Source organism: Emys orbicularis, chromosome 10, assembly GCF_028017835.1.
Source record: "Emys orbicularis isolate rEmyOrb1 chromosome 10, rEmyOrb1.hap1, whole genome shotgun sequence".
NCBI classification, from domain to species: Eukaryota; Metazoa; Chordata; order Testudines; family Emydidae; genus Emys; species Emys orbicularis.
This window is the reverse complement of record NC_088692.1, coordinates 66377337-66396399: the sequence shown is the minus strand read 5'-3', so window position 1 is coordinate 66396399 and position 19063 is coordinate 66377337. Positions and strand designations below refer to the sequence as shown.

The 19063-nt window shown below is 39.1% G+C and overlaps 1 protein-coding gene across 1 annotated transcript in view; it reads left to right on the top strand.

Annotated features, from left to right (window-relative positions):
- UNC13C (unc-13 homolog C) overlaps nt 1-19063 on the top strand; it is a 402367-nt gene that overhangs the window by 80955 nt on the left and 302349 nt on the right. Inside the window, exons 4-5 of the mRNA XM_065411637.1 lie at nt 9314-9392; nt 12127-12132. Of these exons, the coding sequence (XP_065267709.1) occupies nt 9314-9392; nt 12127-12132 (85 nt within the window). The remainder of the gene's footprint in view (nt 1-9313; nt 9393-12126; nt 12133-19063) is intronic.

Here is a 19063-nt window from a genome sequence, read left to right as displayed (position 1 = left end):
TGGGAGGGGGGCAGTTAGGATTAGGTAACATGAAACTATCAAGATTTTCCAAGTCCAGATGTTCAATATTAGAATATAATATGACAGCACTTCCTGGGCTGATACTGCAATGTTTAGAAGTCTTATACAATCAGTTTCATTTCTGTATTGTGAAATTTAGTAGAATGTATTGTTAAGTAGCATTTTATCATCTGAGAGAGCAAGAGGTGTAAAGATGACAAGTTTCCAAAAGAATTGTAACACTGCTCCCTCTTATTTTCAGAATCTTTTTTTTGTTTCCTGCAGGGCTTTAAGGGATATGCTTTATCCTATGTCCACGTGACTTTTGACATTTCCTTAATAACTCAGTGTTAAATTGTTTTGTCTATTCTTGCTAATGGCAAGATCTTTCATCTATTGTCTCATTTTTCTCTGATGGATAAGGATCATGTTGCAAGCATCCTTAAAAATGATTGTCATTTAGATTATCTCTTGGATAACTTTACTTCTGTTAGTATAGGGAAGTTCAGGTAATGCCACAAATATTATGGTAAACTTGTCTATTTAGCTAAAGCAAATGATCAAAAGTTTATGGGTGACCACCATAGATTACTTTTAGTCCATTTACAATTATGTGTTTAGGCTTGCTTTTACGTGAGTCAGGCGTTAACGTTTTATTTTAACTGGTGTGATGCACTCTGATACATTCCTGTACTTTACAGGTGCCATGAAAGTGTCAGAAGCCATGCAAGTGGGATAGATGGGGAAAGAGGTGATTTGAAAGAGGCAGTTAGATAGCCATCTTGCCGGGAGGCATGGCCGGCGGTTGTGTTCAAAGCCAAGAGTTTATGAAGAGGAAAAACAACAAAATAATAAACATAATTATAGCAAGAGCAAAACAAGTTGGGCAACTTCCAATTCACCCAAACTGTAAAGTGAGAAATAAATTTGGCAATACAAATAACAACAGTTACCCAAATGACAAGAGAGCAGTAAATACTTTCTGGTTTTAATAATCTTGCATATGCAAATCATTGCATGTAGTCCTGGCCTGGCCTATTTAGATACCAAGAAGATCTCCCTAAAAGGGGCCTAGTGCTTACTGTTATTGCTACCTAGGCCCAATTGAGCTGAAAATACCCTCCACAGCTGGCTGACCTATTCACAGAGAAAGGTTGGCCTGCCAAGAAAAGAGCAGAGCTAAACACAGCCACAATTTGCGACTCCACATATGAGGCTGCTGGTGTTCTTATTTCCATTCTTGACTTCCAGGATTTTTCCTCCTTTCTGCATTAAATCTCCTCAGATGTGTCATGGTTTTACAGGGGAAAGACAGCTTGGTGTTCTGGTGACTTTTTCTCTACAGTCACTGGAACTCTGTGAGAAACGCCTCTCTCTCCCTCTTGATCACAGCTTTGTTTTATTCCCTTTAAATATCTTGGGAGCATGCAGGCTCCTTTCAGCTTGCTGACATTCAGTTGGCTAGGGAAGAACAAGTCCTTGCATTGTGGTGCTTTGGGATTCCCCGTTTGTACTCCATGCAATCTCTGGTATTTGAGAAAAGGGATAATGTGATGTAGCTAAACAAGTATTGCTGGAGAGGAGACAGCAAGATATCTCTCACAATCACAACTTGCATTTGTGGCTCCAAAACCCAGTAGGCCATTAGGTTTCCATGGGCCAACAGCTGTGTGAGTAATCACAATTGGGTCAAGCTTAAAGCTGTTAAAGGCAGTGTTTACCCACTGTTGTTGTTTATTTGTATTATTTGTCATGGACCAGGACACTATTATGCTGGGTGCTGTACAAACACAGAACAAAAGACAGTTCCTGGCCTCTGAAGAGCTTACACTCTAAATAGACCTGACTGATACTGGGCGGGGGAAAGGGTATAACACACAAGTACAGTAACATGTGTGATGGCAGCAATGTCATGTTAGTTCCAGAATTGGTTTATATATATGGGGGGAGTTAGGAGGGGATAAGGTAAAGCAATGGGAGAAAAAGGGCAGGTGAGAGGAATGGGGAGAAGGGGTAAAAGGAGTTACATTGAGATGGAGAGACTGTGTGGGAGGGGGAGATTTGGAGCAAACAGCCAATCAGGACAGGGCATAGAAAATCCAGTCAAAGTGTAGACAGTTCTCCAAAGGACCAAAGTTCCCTGATTTGGCTGCTTCAGCCCCTACCAATGGAGTCTCTGGCTGACTCCTCTTTGCAGCTTGTTCTGTACTTAAACAACTGAGAAACTGGACAGTCACATTAATACACCAGAGAGAGATGAAACAGTGTATCTGAAGCTCATTTCTTGCCACTGGAATTGGTAATTGTAACCATGATTTACCTTGGAAGATAATCAGAAAAGTAAGGGCAAAACTATCTCCTCCTAATTCAACTATCAGCACCATAGGTACCCTGAAGTCATGTTTGGTTACTTTAATGCAAAAACAAGTACTTTGGTATTGTGTTATCGGAGCACAACCAGGACAGCTGTAGGACAGTGTGCTGGATTCTGTTCTGGTTCATGAATCAACAAAATCATTGAGCTAAGTTTTCATTCTAGACTCTTTATTATTGTTGATGGATTTTGATTTTGAGGTCCCATATTGAATTTGAAGTTACAGGAGACAGAACATTATCTCGATATGGAAAGTAGGCATGTTTAATCTGGAAGCTAGAGAGGGAGGATAAATAGGGAATGCCCCTCCAAAATATCCTATTTAGTTACTTTGATGAATATACTTGCAGTTGCGTTTGATCAGTATGTATTAAAAGTGAAATGTCAAACTGTTTTCTAACCCCCCTACGCTACATTTAAGCATTTGCAGAATATTGGTTTGGCAGTGAGCTAAGGTGATCACACCATAAGCTAAAACTTATCTTTTAGCTAAACAATTCTAATTTATTTTCTGGATGCGTAAAGATTCTGAATGATTTCTCCACGTTTCCGCTTCAGTAACTGGTACCTTACAGGAAGAAGCAGGTCACATCCCTTAAAACACTAATTAACCTGAGATATCATCTAGGATGTGAAATGATTATATAATCAGAGCATTTGCCACACATCCATTGTGTATTGCTGATTAATAATGTATGAGTTATGGAAACTTCCTGCAAGACCTTCTCCATTGAACTAAATAATAAGCCTCAGAGCTTAAAGGCAGCACACAGGAGGAAAGCCTGTTGGCATTCTTGGCTCACGAAACTCCCAGAGTTCACAAACCTTTATTAAGCTTTCTCCTGAGAAAACTGCATTTTGAAAAGCTTGAATGATACCTTTCACTTTATTCTGTGTGCTCACCTATGATTCAATCCTGCAAGGTATATGGGGCCTTTTGTGAGTTGCTGAGTGGCATTAAACACTGAAGGATTGGGGCGGCACTCCAGCCCCTGCAAAATCAGACCGCTGAATCCTACAGATTTGGTTTGTGTACAGTTCTGAATAAGAAAATCGTAAAAGAAACAGCCTGAATTCGCCTTCATTTCAGAACTGTGTTATGAACCAAACCATATCACATATACTTTCATAGTTTGTTCTCTTCCTTGAAAGAAAGGAGTGAAGTTTCATTGTCAGAGGATTTGCCTGATGAATATCAGTGCTAGAGGAGACCTAAAGTGTCTTATGCCTGAAAATCAGATTCACTCTCCAGGTATCTTGAAAGCCTTGTCTATTTTGTCTTCCCTTTCAATTTCAAGTGAAGGGGAAGCATCAGCTTTTTAAAAAAATAATGGGGGAAAAAGGGAGTAGAAAAGGAAAGAAACTATTAATAATCAGAGCTTCTAAGAAGCATCAATATCCATAAATTATGAGGGGTTTGCATTAGACTTTCATCATGTCACTTTTTAAAGCCATATGAAAGAGTTGAAGAAGAAAATGAAACTTGCAGTGAGATATCTTTAAGGGGCTTTTCCCTAGAAAACAAAGATTATTTACAGATTGGAATATTAAAGTAGTTAGAGCTGGATGAGCTACTGTTAGGATCTGATCCCAAACCTGTTGAAGTCTACGAAAAGATTCTCATTGATTTCATTATGCTTTGGATAAGACACTTAGATTTTTAGGGCCAGATACTAATCTCATTTATACCAGTGCAAATCCAAATTGTCTTCACTGAAGTCAATGGAATTATTCAGATTTACAGGGGTGAAATGATTTTATAGCCTGGCCCTTAGCCTATTACCTAAGAACTGAATGTCTGTTACCTTGTAAAGAATGATTCCCAAAGTATCTTTATGTACTACTACTAGGTGGAAGGGGAGATTTTTTTTTTCTCGATGGGATTTTTCTCTGTGTCAACAGATCCAACTGTACAACAACCATCTGACTTTTGAGCTTTATTATCTGACAGCTTTGGTGAGCTCTCCATAGAATTCCCATGTAGGAATGGCTCCTTAAGAAGATTTCAGCATCCTCTAGTTTAGCTCCCCTGGTCCCTTCCCCATGCAGTCTGGATTTTAGCGCATGTGACCTTAGCTGCTTTAGTCTCTCTCAGAAGTTCTTGACTCTGACTGCTTGGTGGAGTTGGGAGAGTGACTGGAGTCGGGGAAGGTGTGGAGAAAAGGGATTAGGTAATGGAAAGGTCCCAGCAGAACATTGGAATGTATGCTGAATTACTGAACAATAGGCCTTCTGCTCTCTTGAACCTGGCACATGCAGGGACCCCTCCCTGAGTTCTGGACAGCAGCAGTGTGTCTGGAAGTGCCTTCCTGTCCCTGAGCCCTCGAAGCCCTGTGTGGAGCAGACTGCGCTGGGGGAGAGGGAGTTATGCAGAGGGAGCCGGCCATCATCCAATGGAGTTGAATGGCTAATTTATATTTTTTTAAAGGTGTGAACAATGGTAGGGAGAGGGGCAACTGGGGATAGTCTGTGTAGAAGAGGAAAGTCCCACATTAATCCATAAACTAATAGACAGTGAGGTCACCTTCTCCAGAGGCAGAAGAGGAAAATATTAAGGGAGCATAGAAGCATATGGCTTGATAGGGAGTTTTTAAAGGACAATTTGAAAAGAAATGTGTGTGATTATGATCCAAGAAGCCACTCATATGGTAAACCTATGTAAGCCATGTGTTCTTATTATTGTTACCCTCATCCTTGCTGAGTTTTACAACTCCACGCAGAAGAGAGAGAGAAGTAGTTGTGTACATGCATTCCTATAGTTATACAGAAGCTATCCAGGTGATGCTGAGGGAAGATGCACAGTTACAGAAGAATAGAGAGCTCAAATGATGGTCATGTGCTGAAGGATGAAGAGCTAATAAAGTAGTCTCCATGCTTGCAGAAATTAAGCAGTGGTTCTGTTCTTGTCAGCACTGCATATACATATTTGTGTATAACATTAACATTATTAATCCAGTCAGTGCACTGGGGATATTTGTTATATAGCTAAAGTTCATGAGTATGGCCCACTGGTATATTTCATGTAACACAATAGTCTGTCTAAACATGTAAGAGTCCTTACTGTGCACCAGGCAAGATCTCAATGAGTTAAATCATTTGTCAAAGGTTAAATAGGATGCATTTCTCCCATTCATCCAAAAGTCCAACTGAACTTATTTTTTTCCCCTTGAAGTCTTTAAACCATGATTTGAGGACTTCAATAGCTCAGACATAGGTAAGGGGTTTATTACAGGAGTGGGTGGGTGAGATTCTGTGGCCTGCGTTGTGCAGGAGGTCAGACTAGATTATCATAATGGTCCCTTCTGACCTTAAAGTCTATGAGTCTAAAATCCTTAGCACAATATTTAGTAAAATGTCCACTAGAAGAAGCTGAAGAAGCGCTTTCTTATAGTAGGATACATGGTTTCAGAAGCAGTGGGGCTTGTGCTGGCAGGGCATGCAAATCTTGAGTATTCCATATCCGTATCTATAGCCAGAAATTCACTGTACATTAATAAAACTAAGCACACAAAAATAAATCCACCCATGGCCAGATCAGTACTTCCCTGTTAGGGAATCACGTTGTTTGATTTTTAGTATTACCTAGGCATTGCATGATGTGTTCTGTATTGTAGGAGTGCAGTATACTAATCTGGCATATTTTGAGACCAGTTAAAAGGAAAGAAGTTGAATAGTACTTTGGTGAATGATTAGTCTAAAGGCATAAATGTCTGTTACCATTCTTAGATCTTTTATCAAGTTCAGGTGAAAAATTAGACTTTACCAGGAAAAGGACAGTTCCCATTCCCCAGACTTGAGCAACTTACTTATTCCTTTCTTAACAAAAATTATTGGTGTCCAAGTCCATTCACCTTGATGATGTTTCAGAACAAAGCAATCCTGTTACACAAGATTATAGACCCACTTTATTTTAAGTTTCCAATAATTTCAAAGTAATTTGCTATTCATAGAAACAACACAGAATTCATTTGTCATTCATGTGCACCTGCCCATTCTTTTGAGCTACACTTCATTTCAGCCTTGGTTACAAATCCACCCTGTTTTACAGAGGGCCTGATTGTGGCTTTGTTGGGTGAGAATGCCACACACTCAGTCCTGGTTTATTAATTTCTAACTTTTTGTTAAAAAAAAAAAAAAAAAGCTTGCCTTGTGATTACAATTACTATTAAAGTAAGAAATGACAGACATACCGAAAAAGATAGTGACTTTCTCCTGGCACATAGGCAGATCATGTTTGATTTCTCCTATGGTAGTTTGATTGCCCCTTACAATTTACCACATTTTATACACATCCAAATTACATTTTCATGAATTCTCTTCCAATCACCGTTAAGTATTATGAATATTACATATCTTGAGCAATTCTCCATATACATGCATAAACTTCAATTGGATTAATTTTTGCTGTCCTCACTATTTTCATGTTGTTATTTCTCTTTTCTAGTTGGTTTGTTGCCACTGATCATGCACTAATGAAGAATGCTTAACCAGGTCACTTTTACCCTTTGCTTTGCATAGGATCTTTTGTGGACTTTCCTGTTTTTCTCTAATCACCCTTTGGCAGCTCATTTTTGTGTATCTGTTCTTCTTCATGTGGTCAAAACATCCCCTTTGTCTTATGCAACAGCAGCTGTAAGCAAATATATTCAATAACATCGTCACTAAAAAGACAACATTCATGTCAAGCAAACTAGGCCAAAGCCAGACAAGTCAGCACAAATATCTTTCTATCCAAACTTATACCTCAGACATGACTCTCATAACAATTCTCAATAGCTTCTACTTGCGTTAGTGGAGGAAATCCAGAGTGAGCACAAATACCTGGTTAGACCGACATAGAAAAAAGCCACCTGAGGTTCCAGAAGAACTAGAAGATCCAATGGCACCTGAAAAATGACAAAATTATTGAACATATGTTTGAAAAACCCTCTCAATGACATGGATGAAATCAACCTAACGTTACCATCAATGCCTGTCCCTCAGTCCTTCTTAGCCATGTTAAGTTTCATCTAATTTGTGCTCATCCAAGTCCCAATATCAGGCAGACTCCAGGAAGGCAAAGACGCTGCACTCAGAGTCTGATACATATGAGACTCAGAAATGAATGACATTCACATACTGCGGTGTTTGTTCCAGCAGCCTGTTGAATTGGAGGGTGATAGAATAGAACTTTGAGCTATACCATGTGAGATACAGGGGGGAATACCACAAACCATATGTTTCAGTCAAATAAGAATGGGAATCCTTGAGATCCATACCAGGCAGTCTGCATTCCTCATGTCAAGAGAACCTAATGATCAATGGCATTAGGGGGTGAAATCCTGATCCTATTGAAATCAATGGAAGTTTTCCCATTGACTTTAGTGGAGCTTCATTTTCACCCAAGAATTTTTGACATATCAAAATAAAATTGGGTCTGTCAGTCCTGATGAGTGGACTATAAAATTGGTCCTTCACCCTGCGAAGAACAAAGGTGGACTTTTTCATCTCTTTCTGTCTGTCTCTCAGGTTTGAGGCAGTGCCAAGCAGGGGGAAACTGGGACCAAGGGAGTATTTTGGGGAAGCACTAGGCCTCTATGCAAAATATATTTACCCAACTCCTCTGGGTATCTCAAGTCATTTCCTTCCCTGCCAACCCTCCCTACAATAGAACAACCTCAAGGAAAATGGACCCTTCTGCTGATCTTTGTATTGCTTTTACCTACTTGGGCAGGATATGACTCAGTTTGTATTATTTATGTGTACTATCTACGCACACCGGTTTTGTACTGTGTGTGTGAAGTGGCCTTGGGCTTGTCCTGTAATGTTTTTAAGGTACATTTTGATATACATGTGTGTGTGGTTTAAATGTTTGTGTGAATAGAGAAATCAAACTGAGCATAAGAAAACACTCCAAATACTAATGATACGGCCAATAAATCAACATTAAAAAGTTACAGTTGGAATGATTTACTGCATTAGATATTGTGTTTTCTGCAGTCCCATGCTAACACATCAAAAGATTTTATTGCATATACTCAGAATTCTTTATATAGTTGTACTGTATGAATGACAGCAGCCTGCATTTAAATGTCATTTGGTATGTAGGCTCTCAAAGCCCCAAATTTTTACAAATATAATTGATTAAGCCTTCCCACACTCTGTGCTGTGGTGAACTATTATGAGACCTGCCATACAACTGGGTAAACTGGGGCACAGAAGTTAATTGGTTTGCTTAATGTATCCAGCTTCTAAAGGGAAGAGCTAGGAAGAGATCATAAATTCATAAATTTGAAAAATTACTGCTTCTGTCAGCCATTAGAATGTTAATTTTGCTTTTAACTATGTGTAACCCACACACCTCCTGGGGTGGTGTTCTGTCCCACCTAGTGGCACTGAGACCACTTAGGCTAGGTCTACACTACCCGCCTGAATCGGCGGGTAGAAATCGACCTCTCGGGGATCGAATTATCGCGTCTCGTCGGGACGCGACAATCGATCCCCGAATCGACGCTCTTACTCCACCAGCGGAGGTGGGAGTAAGCGCCGTCAACGGGAAGCCGCGGAGGTCGGTTTTGCCGCCGTCCTTACAGCGGGGTAAGTCGGCTGCGATACGTCGAATTCAGCGACGCTATTCGCGTCGCTGAATTTGCGTATCTTAAATCGACCCCCCCCTGTAGTGAAGACCTGCCCTTAGAGAGAAAGATAAAATGAGTCTGCTTTACAGCCTTAGCTAACAACCCGTTGGCTTTTAGCTCATGTGGTAGAGGCTCATGCACTAAACTCCAGAGGTCCCAGGTTCAATCCCGCCTGCCAACAACTGGGGTCTGTCGGCGTTACATATACACAGATTAGTCATATTGTAGCAGGGAATACGGTAAATCAACAATGTCCTCCTTAAAGATGCAAACTTCTAAACTCAAACCTTTTTCCCCCCCTCCCCTTTTATGTTCTCTGAAGGCCTGGCCGTGGACTGTATGGAATTGACAGCATGCCAGACCTGCGTAGAAAGAAAAGTTTTCCCATCGTTCGAGATGTGGTGAGTAACCTCTGATACCAAGAAACTATTGATTCATTTGAAAATTATCTCTAGCTCTTTCATGTAATGGCTACTGCGTTTGTGTGGAAAACTGTTGTATGGAAAACAGTGTCCAGGAAGATGGATCTAGACCAAAGTAAGATGTGGTAATTATGAGTTACTAAATATGATTATATTTCATTTAATATATACATTTGATTTGAGCTGAAATTATTAATAGACTCAGATAATACCTGAGTGTGTGTCTGTGTGTACCATACGGGTAATAAACTATTCAACATAATGCCAAATTAGCTAATGAGCACAGCTGTTCCTCGGTGCTTGGGATACCAATTTGTTTGACTTACTGTGCAATTGAAAGAGGAAAAACAGACATTTTAAAACCCTAAATTTAAAATGATTTAAAGATTTATCTGTTGTTTTGTTATAACATGATGGGATCTGTTACCTTAGCAACCCTTGTAGGGCATAGTAATCTAGGCAAAAAATCATTCCAGCAAGAGGGAAGGAATTTAAATTCTGTGACCTCTGATTTAAGCTGAGTTTCAGTCTAGTCAAGGTTAACTAGAAATCTTTCAACTCCGAACAATATTAATTGCTATTCACGTTTCCTTGAAGAGCCTCATGAACAATTCCTCAAGTTGCATAAACGAGTGGCATCTGCTGAAATAAATGGGTTTAACAGTAGTTATTAAAAGGTTAACCTTAACCAAGTTACCCCATTGTATTACTTCAGATACCACAGGTATTTTCTATACTGGGAAATAACTGCACTATCTCAGATGTCACAAGGATGGTTTCTTTTAAAGCAGAATTATGTACCTTTTAATGAAGAATAATGATAATGACATATTGTGGACAGTCCACTGTTGATTAAAATATATAGCCAATTGATTGACTACACTTATGGTTCATTATTAAAAATATTTAAGAGACCAAATAACCAAGCTTAGCCAAATTTATTGCATAAAAACAATGCAGTGCAATACAAAAAGGAGACATACGTACCCTCCTTTTGGGAAGCAATTCTTATCTTGCAGCATATTCACCTTCCACAGTTTTGCTTCCAAGATACACCTGTATTTATAATAGGGTTTTTTGACAGTTATAAACCCTTTATATGCCATTAAAGATCCAACCGACCAATTCCAGTTTGTTTCTCTTATACCATGGGGTACTCCACTTATCTTTTGTTTTGGACACAGTTTTCTAGGTACTATTCCACGAGAAGACATCTCCTAAGCTTGTACCAAGGGCAGATCATGTATTTGTCTTTGACAAGTGTCATATTTGCTAATGCCAAAAGCTATGTTTAGCTTTGTAGAGTGGGATATCTATTTCTTGGCATAAGTGAGCAAAAGTGTTAACATAATTGCCCACATGCTGGATATAATAGAACATTAATGTGGTGCACCCTATGCCTAACATATGTATTGGCTAGCACCACAAACCATGAATTATTTACTAAAGAAATTTATGAAACATTTCAGTAAATTAAAAATTTGATTTATTGAAATCAGGAAAATTTAATGTACAGTATTGAAATTCACAGGGGGAAAAAGTGAAATTTTTCAGATCCACGATAAAGTGAGAATTAATTGCTCTTTTCTGCCAAATTAAAAAATCTCAGGACTCTTGATTTGTAAATTACTGTTTATTATAATGCTGGTGACTGCATTAATACTAATTGAAGAAACTGTGGACCCAATTTTGTAGTCTGGAGAATGAGTCTCTAGAGAATAGAAAGTAATGGCCAAAATTTTCAAATCTGGGTACCTGAAGTCCATATTTAGGCATTTAAATGTATGTGGCCTGCTTTTCAGAAGTGCTCAGTACCCATAAATCTCACCGAAATCAAGGAGAGCTGCAGATGCTCAGCAACTTTGAAGATCATTTCAACTTAGGTGCCTAAATATGGACTTGAATTGACTAGGTTTAAAAATTCCAGCCATTACTTCTTTCTTTAACTAACCAGGTATGAAAATATTGCCCTAAAAGAATAAATAAATAGCAAAAATTTCAAGTTTGATAGATGACATTGCCAGGCACACATAGAGAAGAGTGAGGTACAGAGACCCTGAAAAGGCACTGAGTACATTCTGTGAGATCCTGACCACTATCAAAACCACTGAAGTCTTTGTAAGTTGAGAGGGGGGGTTTTCTTCCTGTCAGAGAAACCCAGTAGCCTGGAAAATCAGCCTCGGAATGAACATGCTATTTGAAAATACAGAGACAGTTGAAAATAACTAAGCTCTACAAAAACATGGTGCTTCTACTATATCATCAAAAACCCGATTCACCTTTTTTTAATTGAACATTAGATGGTAGCTGCAGAGCTCTTTAAAAAAATTTCCTAGTGAAAGTTATCACTGCCAGCTCAGAAATGACTGTATCTCTTAGTAATGTGGTGGTTAAACTAATACCTGGTTTTTTTTAGTACTATTGTAAATAACTGTATGCATAAATGTCACTCATATGCCCACAAATAGGAAAAAATGTATTATGGAATATCAGATGAGGAATGAAAGAATGCCATTCAGTATTTTTACGTGTCAATATTATTATCTGTGAATCCGTCAGAAATGTGGAAATAACAGTGCTAGAAATGCTTGCTGCTCAGCTGCTTTGACACTGATCAATGTACATATCATTGTTTGACAGCTTTCATATAGTAAATCTCCCTAATTATTAATACTCTCTCTAATTTCTTCCATATCACCGCTGGATTTGTCAGGCTATGGTAAGTGCTTTTATACCAGTGAATGTTCTGAAATGTCATAGTCTTAAGGATTTCACAATTGCCATATTTCATGCTGACCTTTAATTGCAAATTAGAAATGCTGCTTTATGAGCAAGATGTTAATCCTAAATGAGGATATGGTTTATGAAAGTAGCCATCTGCTGAATAATAATTTTAAAATTACTAGAAATTAAAATATGTACATATCCTTTTAAAAAAGTTTTTAAATTAAAAAGCTTCCGGTTACAAATGGAAACAAGCAGATAACTTAAGGCCCAATCCTGCCAGGCACAGAGCATCTTCTCATGTGGTGCTTTGTTGTTCGGGTACATAAGTTGTTGGATGGGTTGTGTGTGCATGAGGAAAGAATTCCAATAAAGCTAGACACAAGAAATAGCTTTTCATTTAGTTCTGAAAGTGGTTAGTGCCACAGTAATTCTTCTCTCTTGCAGGAGAGTACCATAGTCTAAACCCAGCTGCAAGGAAAGTTATGTTTGCTGCAGTCATGAGCGTTCCCTATTAGTTGGCATTGTTATAAGTTCCAGTGGAATGTAGCTGCTGTGGAGGTTATGGTCACCAAAGTGGAAGCAATCTTTCAGGTGGCTAGGGCCAATCCCATGGAGGATTTTGAATATCAGGACAGATACCTTGTATTCATTTGGAGAGTCAGCACTGAGAGCACCAGGGCGATGTGTTCTGTTACTAAGAAGACAGGTTTTTGTACTAGCTGGAGCATTTTCATAGATATGGCTTGACTCATAGAAAGGAGTTGCAGTAATTGTAGGGGAAGTCATAAATTCATGGATCATTATGGCCAGGTAGGTGTAATCATCTGCTGGCTAGTCCCTGACAGCCATGAGCATTTTTCACCATCAAGGCTATTTTGGTACTCAGTAGCAATGAGGAGGTTCAAAGGACCGCAAGACTGCTGACTGACTTAATAATCTGATGGAAAATGCCATCATAAAAGGAAAATAAAGGAGGCAAGTTTTTCAAAACACGTCCACCTTCCCACCAGCATTACCTCAGTCTTCCTAGCTTTACGTTTCTCTGTCGTCTGTACATGCAGGTGATGATTTCAGTGATCTTTTGAGAAATTTGGGAATCATTGCTGGTTACATTTGACTTAAAGAAGATTATACAGTGTAAATTTCATACATATGTGAATTGAATTTCTTCCTTGTTTCTTGCTATTTTGAGTGTCTCCCTTCATATGCTTATGCTCACTTGGTTAAGCATTGACGTAGCATGAGTATGATACCAGAATGTTGAGTGAAACTTTTTTGATATAAAATTATTAATTCTTGATATTGTGAGAAGGTTTTGATTCCTTAGGGAGCATTCCAGATGTATTGATAAATCAGCATAAACCACAGGACTTGCCTGAAACAATAGTCCATTGTCACCTTTTTTCATATAAATTTCTCTCCCATTAAAAAAAACATTTGTAGCAGCAAAACAGCAATGATAGTAGGATAGATATTTCAAGATTTAAGACACTTATCTAAACCCAGTGGGCCAGATCTCAGCTCATGTATACTGATATAGCGACTTTGACTCCAGTGGAATAACACTAGTGTGCAAAAGCTAAGGTCTGGCTCTGTTTCTATATTACCTTGAGTGTGATTATTTCACTTTGCTAGAGTATTCCTTAATTATGCATAAAGTGATTTATGAAATTTTCTTAATATTAGCTTGTTAAATATATAAAGAAAACCATATACTTTTTATATCTGCTTTATTGAAAAAATAGAATTTGAGATAAAGTGGAAAAAACATTGATTGTGATTAAATTAGTTCATGTCATACCTGCGTGTTGCAGAACTTAAGAATTAGTTGCAAGCACATGGTGGTGGAGGTATTGGTAAAAATCTCCTTCTCTTGCTTTCATTCCCTTGTTGGACCTACCTTAGTATTCAAGAAGACCTCTGATGATGATAAGATGTTTGTGCTGCAAAAACAGATGGCAAGAGAGAATGCGTTTTATTACAGTGGTTCCAAGTAGTGATGCTTTAGTTAAAGCTGAGTTGCCATTTCTGACCCCGCTTTCTGGGTTTAATATCACAGCCCTGTCAAATGCTTCAAGCTCAGGCATCAACCTTTTTTTTTTTTTAATAGAAAAATCGTAGGAAGAGGTTAAGTAATTTTGGGTGCCAGTTTGTTTTCTTTCAGATGCTTTTCCCCTGTGCTATAGAGCACAGATATATATATATTTTGCAAAGAATATAATTCAGATGTCCAAAGAAGTACATAAATTACCTTTTAATAGTTCAAAGAGAAGCTGTTTTGAAACTAGTTCGCTATTAAATGATGAAAACTAGCCTGTGGAGGACCTACTTTTTGTCACTTTTTCCCCTCGGCATGAGAGCCCTGAAGAAACCTTTAAATTACCTAATAAAATATGGTACTGATTGCTGAACAGCCACTCACATTTTTCTAGCTTTGAATTTTCTCTTTTCAGTTTTAATAGTCTACAGCTTTATCCACATGGCAAGCCAGATGTATTTTATTTTCTGACAATAATTGCAGATTTCCAAGCTGTTTTGGAGCTATCACCACACACACACACACCATGTTATTACATAATATTCTTGTTTATATGTACCTTAAACTTCAGATGGACCAAATCCTCCTTTATGATATTGGGACATATATTAAGAATGATATGAATATTATAGAAAATTAATAATAAAGTCATATAGTAAGGTAGTATGATGGTTGCCTATCTTCTCTCACTGGTTTGTGATATTTTTGGGCAGTAGTATCTCTGTGTATTATTTTTACTACATATGGGACCAAATCATGAAGATTTTACCTGAAGCTTCTCTCTCAAACTGGAAATTCCATGGCAGAATCAAATGTGGAAATGTTCACATACAGATTTTAATTGAATCCCATGTTAAATTGAGTAATATATTAATATTTGACAATAGCTGAGAATAATAAACAAACTAGGGAAATGCAACCTAGATGGAGTTACTATAAGGTGGGTGCAAAAATCGTTGGAAAACCATTCCAAAAGAGTAGTTGTCAGTGGTTCACAGTCATGCTGGAAGGGCATAACGAGTGGGGTCCTGCAGGGATCAATTCTGGGTCGGTTCTGTTCAATATCTTTATCAGTGATTTAGATAATGGCATAGAGAGTACACTTATAAAGTTTGCGGATGATACCAAGTTGGGAGGGGTTGCAAGTTCTTTGGAGGATAGGATTATAATTCAGAATGATCTGGACAAACTGGAGAAATGGTCTGAAGTAAATATGATGAAATTCAATGAGGACAAATGCAAAGTACTCCATTTAGGAAGGAACAATCAGTTGCACACGTACAAAATGGGAAATGACTGCCTAGGAAGGTGTACAGCAGAAAGGGACCTGGGGATCATAGTGGACCACAAGCTAAATAAGAGTCAACAGTGTAACACTGTTGCAAAAAAAGCGAACATCATTCTAGGATGTATTTGCAGGAGTGTTGTAAGCAAGACATGAGAAGTAATTCTTCTGCTCTACTCTGTGCTGATTAGACCTCAACTGGAGTATTGTGTCCAGTTCTGGGCACCACATTTCAGGAAAGATGTGGACAAATTGGAGAAAGACCAGAGAAGAGCAAAAAAAAAAAAAAAGATTAAACGGCTAGAAAACGTGACCCTCCAGTCCTACGATTCTATGAATGTTGGCTAATAGGGACACTTACTAAGTTACTATACATTGAGTTCAGAAAGAAAGGGGCTGGTGTTAATAACCATATTTGAAAGCATGACATAGATTAAAGTTGATGACGGAAGTAGCTTGGCCAAAATCACTTGCAACTTAAATGGTCAAGTAAGTAAAACATCAGGTATAAGTAATTTGGTCAGGGCCAAAGTGATGTAACTCGCACTGATTTGGCATTCCACTGGGTCTGAGAAGCAAGTGTACTTTATATATTCAGAGTGGGAGGGGTAATATAGCAGGAAAAGTAATTTGCCGGTAGGTGTCAGATAAAACATGCTTCTCTACTTTAACATTGACCCACACCATGCCCAGCACTTTCATGGGCCAAATTAAACCCTGGCATGAGAGGACACAGTCCCCATTTGTTTTCTTCCCCATCCCTTATACCTGAGTTGAATTTGGCCCAGCAGAATGCTGAATTGGTGCAAATTACACTCATTTTACACACCCACCGAGCCAGTTACTTTAAGTACTGGGAGGAGACTTCAGAGCATCTATCACAGTGGAGAGAGGCTCTGACATCTGGAAAAGGAAGGAAGCAGAGAGCCTGACAGCTAGGAGGAAAGGGTGGGAGGAATGAAATTGCTTCCAGTGGAAAGACAGGGGCTTTTTTTAACTGATGAGGGAAAGCTTGGATCCATGGGAGAGGAAATCTCTCTCTCTCTCTCTCTCTCTCTCTCTCTCTCATGAGTATGTGTACAGGTGGGTTTACACACCAATCTACAATGTTGTGAATCTTTTTCTTGTTCCTTGCTTAATTATGGCAACTAGGCACCTTCAAATCTTCTGGTATTTCATCTTGTCTTTAGGTGAATGCTTCAGAACCTTTGCTAAGGACCTCCCCACTACCCTTATTATTAGTTTCACATTTCTGTAATATAATTCCTGTGGGCCTAGTGCACTGTCAACTTTTAATATTTTTAATTGCCTAATTATCTGCTCTGTTGCAATGGCAAAGCCGCAGAACATCTCACATTGCTCTCCAAGAAAATATATCTAAGTTCTTTGAATGCTGCCTTCTGCTTATAGTGGCAATATTGAAGATAAAACTCCATTTAGGCCTCAGTCACTGCCATTTTCTCCTGCCCCTCAAGGCCACAGCTGTCCTGTTGTAGGCATACTTGCTATTAATGTATTTCAATGACTTCCCAGTGATCACAGATAATTATTTTAATTCCATTTACTCTTGTTACCCTTTTTGTTAAATACTTGCACTCTATTTTTAGTCCCGGCCCCAAACAGTTTACAATCTGAGGCCCCAGTCCTGCAACTAATATCATCTGCTTATGTGTGAGGCCTCATTGACTTCAATGGAGCTCCACATTGGCACTCCAGGACACCTACATGCCATCACTTGCAGAACTGAGGTCTAAACAGACAAAAGGTGGATGGAAAGGGATGCACCATGGAAGCAGAGTGATGACTGGCAAACCTCATATAAGTTCCATGGTTGTGTTGTGTTGTGTTTTTGTTTTGTTTGTTTGGGGTGGGCATTTATTTTAGATTTATTTACATACCTATATGAAATGTATAATGGACCAGGTGTGGGGTGAAGAGGAAAGGCAGGAGGGGATTAATTAATAAGAAACACCTAAAACGAGATTGCAGACATTGTGAGGGAGGGGGCATAGAAGAGTAAAGAAGGAGGAAAGGGTAGGGAGGAATATGGAGGGCAGCAAGATTGTGATTGACAACAAAAGATTTGTGAGGGGGAAACATAGCCAATCAATAGAGGGGAAAGAATATCTGTACCAATTGAAGGAGAGGGAGTCTAAGGTATCACCACTGTCCAGAGGCTGCTAGAATAAGTTACTGCTGGCATCTTCCTGGCTAGAGGATGGGTGGGGTGGCAGGACCCATCTGCTCCCAGATAGCGATGGTGCTCTCAGAGGAGGCACGATTGCAAAGGTCCAGCAGGCAGTGGGGAAATGGGGGTCCTGGCTGCGCTTTATCTCTCTTCTCCACCAACCCATGTGTTCCAGGAGGTTGCAAGTGTCTTTAAACTTCACTGCTGTCTTAGCTGTCCAACAGACCTCTTCCCTTTATGTCATCACCACAGGCAGCTTTAGTCACTCCCATGACTTTTCACTGAACATTTTAATTGTAGTTTAATTCTAATCCCAATATGCTTCCAATCACTACTTTTCAGAGTTTCTGCTACTGTAACATCTTATATAATTGTTTTCATTATTTAAGACCAGAGGCCAAATTCAGAGATGATGTATAAGTTGCTCATTAGTCAGGGGGTGGGGATGGCGGGGAATGCACAAGTGAGTGTAAGACTAGGTTGTTGTAACTTACAAAGCAAGGAGCTGAGAGAAGGTATAAAAAAAGCACAAGTTAAAATAGATGGTGTCCTGCTTTAACTAATACGTCCATACACCTTCCTGTTAGTTGCTTTTTCTTCTATACCCTTCTCTCTCCGAATTTAGCATGCAGATAACACCCACATAGATTCCTGTACCCTGAGTGGACCAAATTCATAGATGATGATGGTAAGATGCAAGTTGGTATTTGGACGTGAGTGTACGAGAGTCTGGTGATCTCACTTACATACCAAGGGTGCTAGACAAAAGGTATATATTAGACCCACTTATTTGGATGTGCCTCTTAATTTGGCTTCAGGTCTGATATCAACTATGTTAGTTGATGCACATATTGAGATCAAACCAATTCTTCATTGCCTTCTTCTAGTTTTTCCTTTCCATGGATAGGCCGTTAAAATTTCTCAGTATGATAACTCTTGGCCATTTCATGCTTTTAAAACATTTTTTCTATCAGCTTACATCCTAACTGTTGTTCATGACGTATAGTATATCCTTTTCTTTCCTACTTCTCTTATACCCAGGCCATTGCCAAATCCTGCTGTGTCTTTCTCCACAGCATTTCCAATATTCATCCCTTCCTTTCCATTCCTTCTGCCAAGATGATAGTCCATGCTCTGGTAATTTCTTGTCTTGGCCTATTCCTCACTTCTTGATTTCAGCACTGGTCCCCTTCCTGCCCTGCCCCTCCCCACCCCTGCCGCCCTTCATTCCCTGTCTACTCACTTGCAGAGCTCTCTCTCTCTCTGACCTCATCTTCTCCATCCCCTCTCTACATTCCACACATGCTTTTTCTCCTGAATATGCCCTTTGTCTCCTTTGGCCAGTTCAGAATTCCTGCTGCTCTGTATGTTGGATCAGTATCCTGGTTCACGGAGGCCATACTCCTTCCATG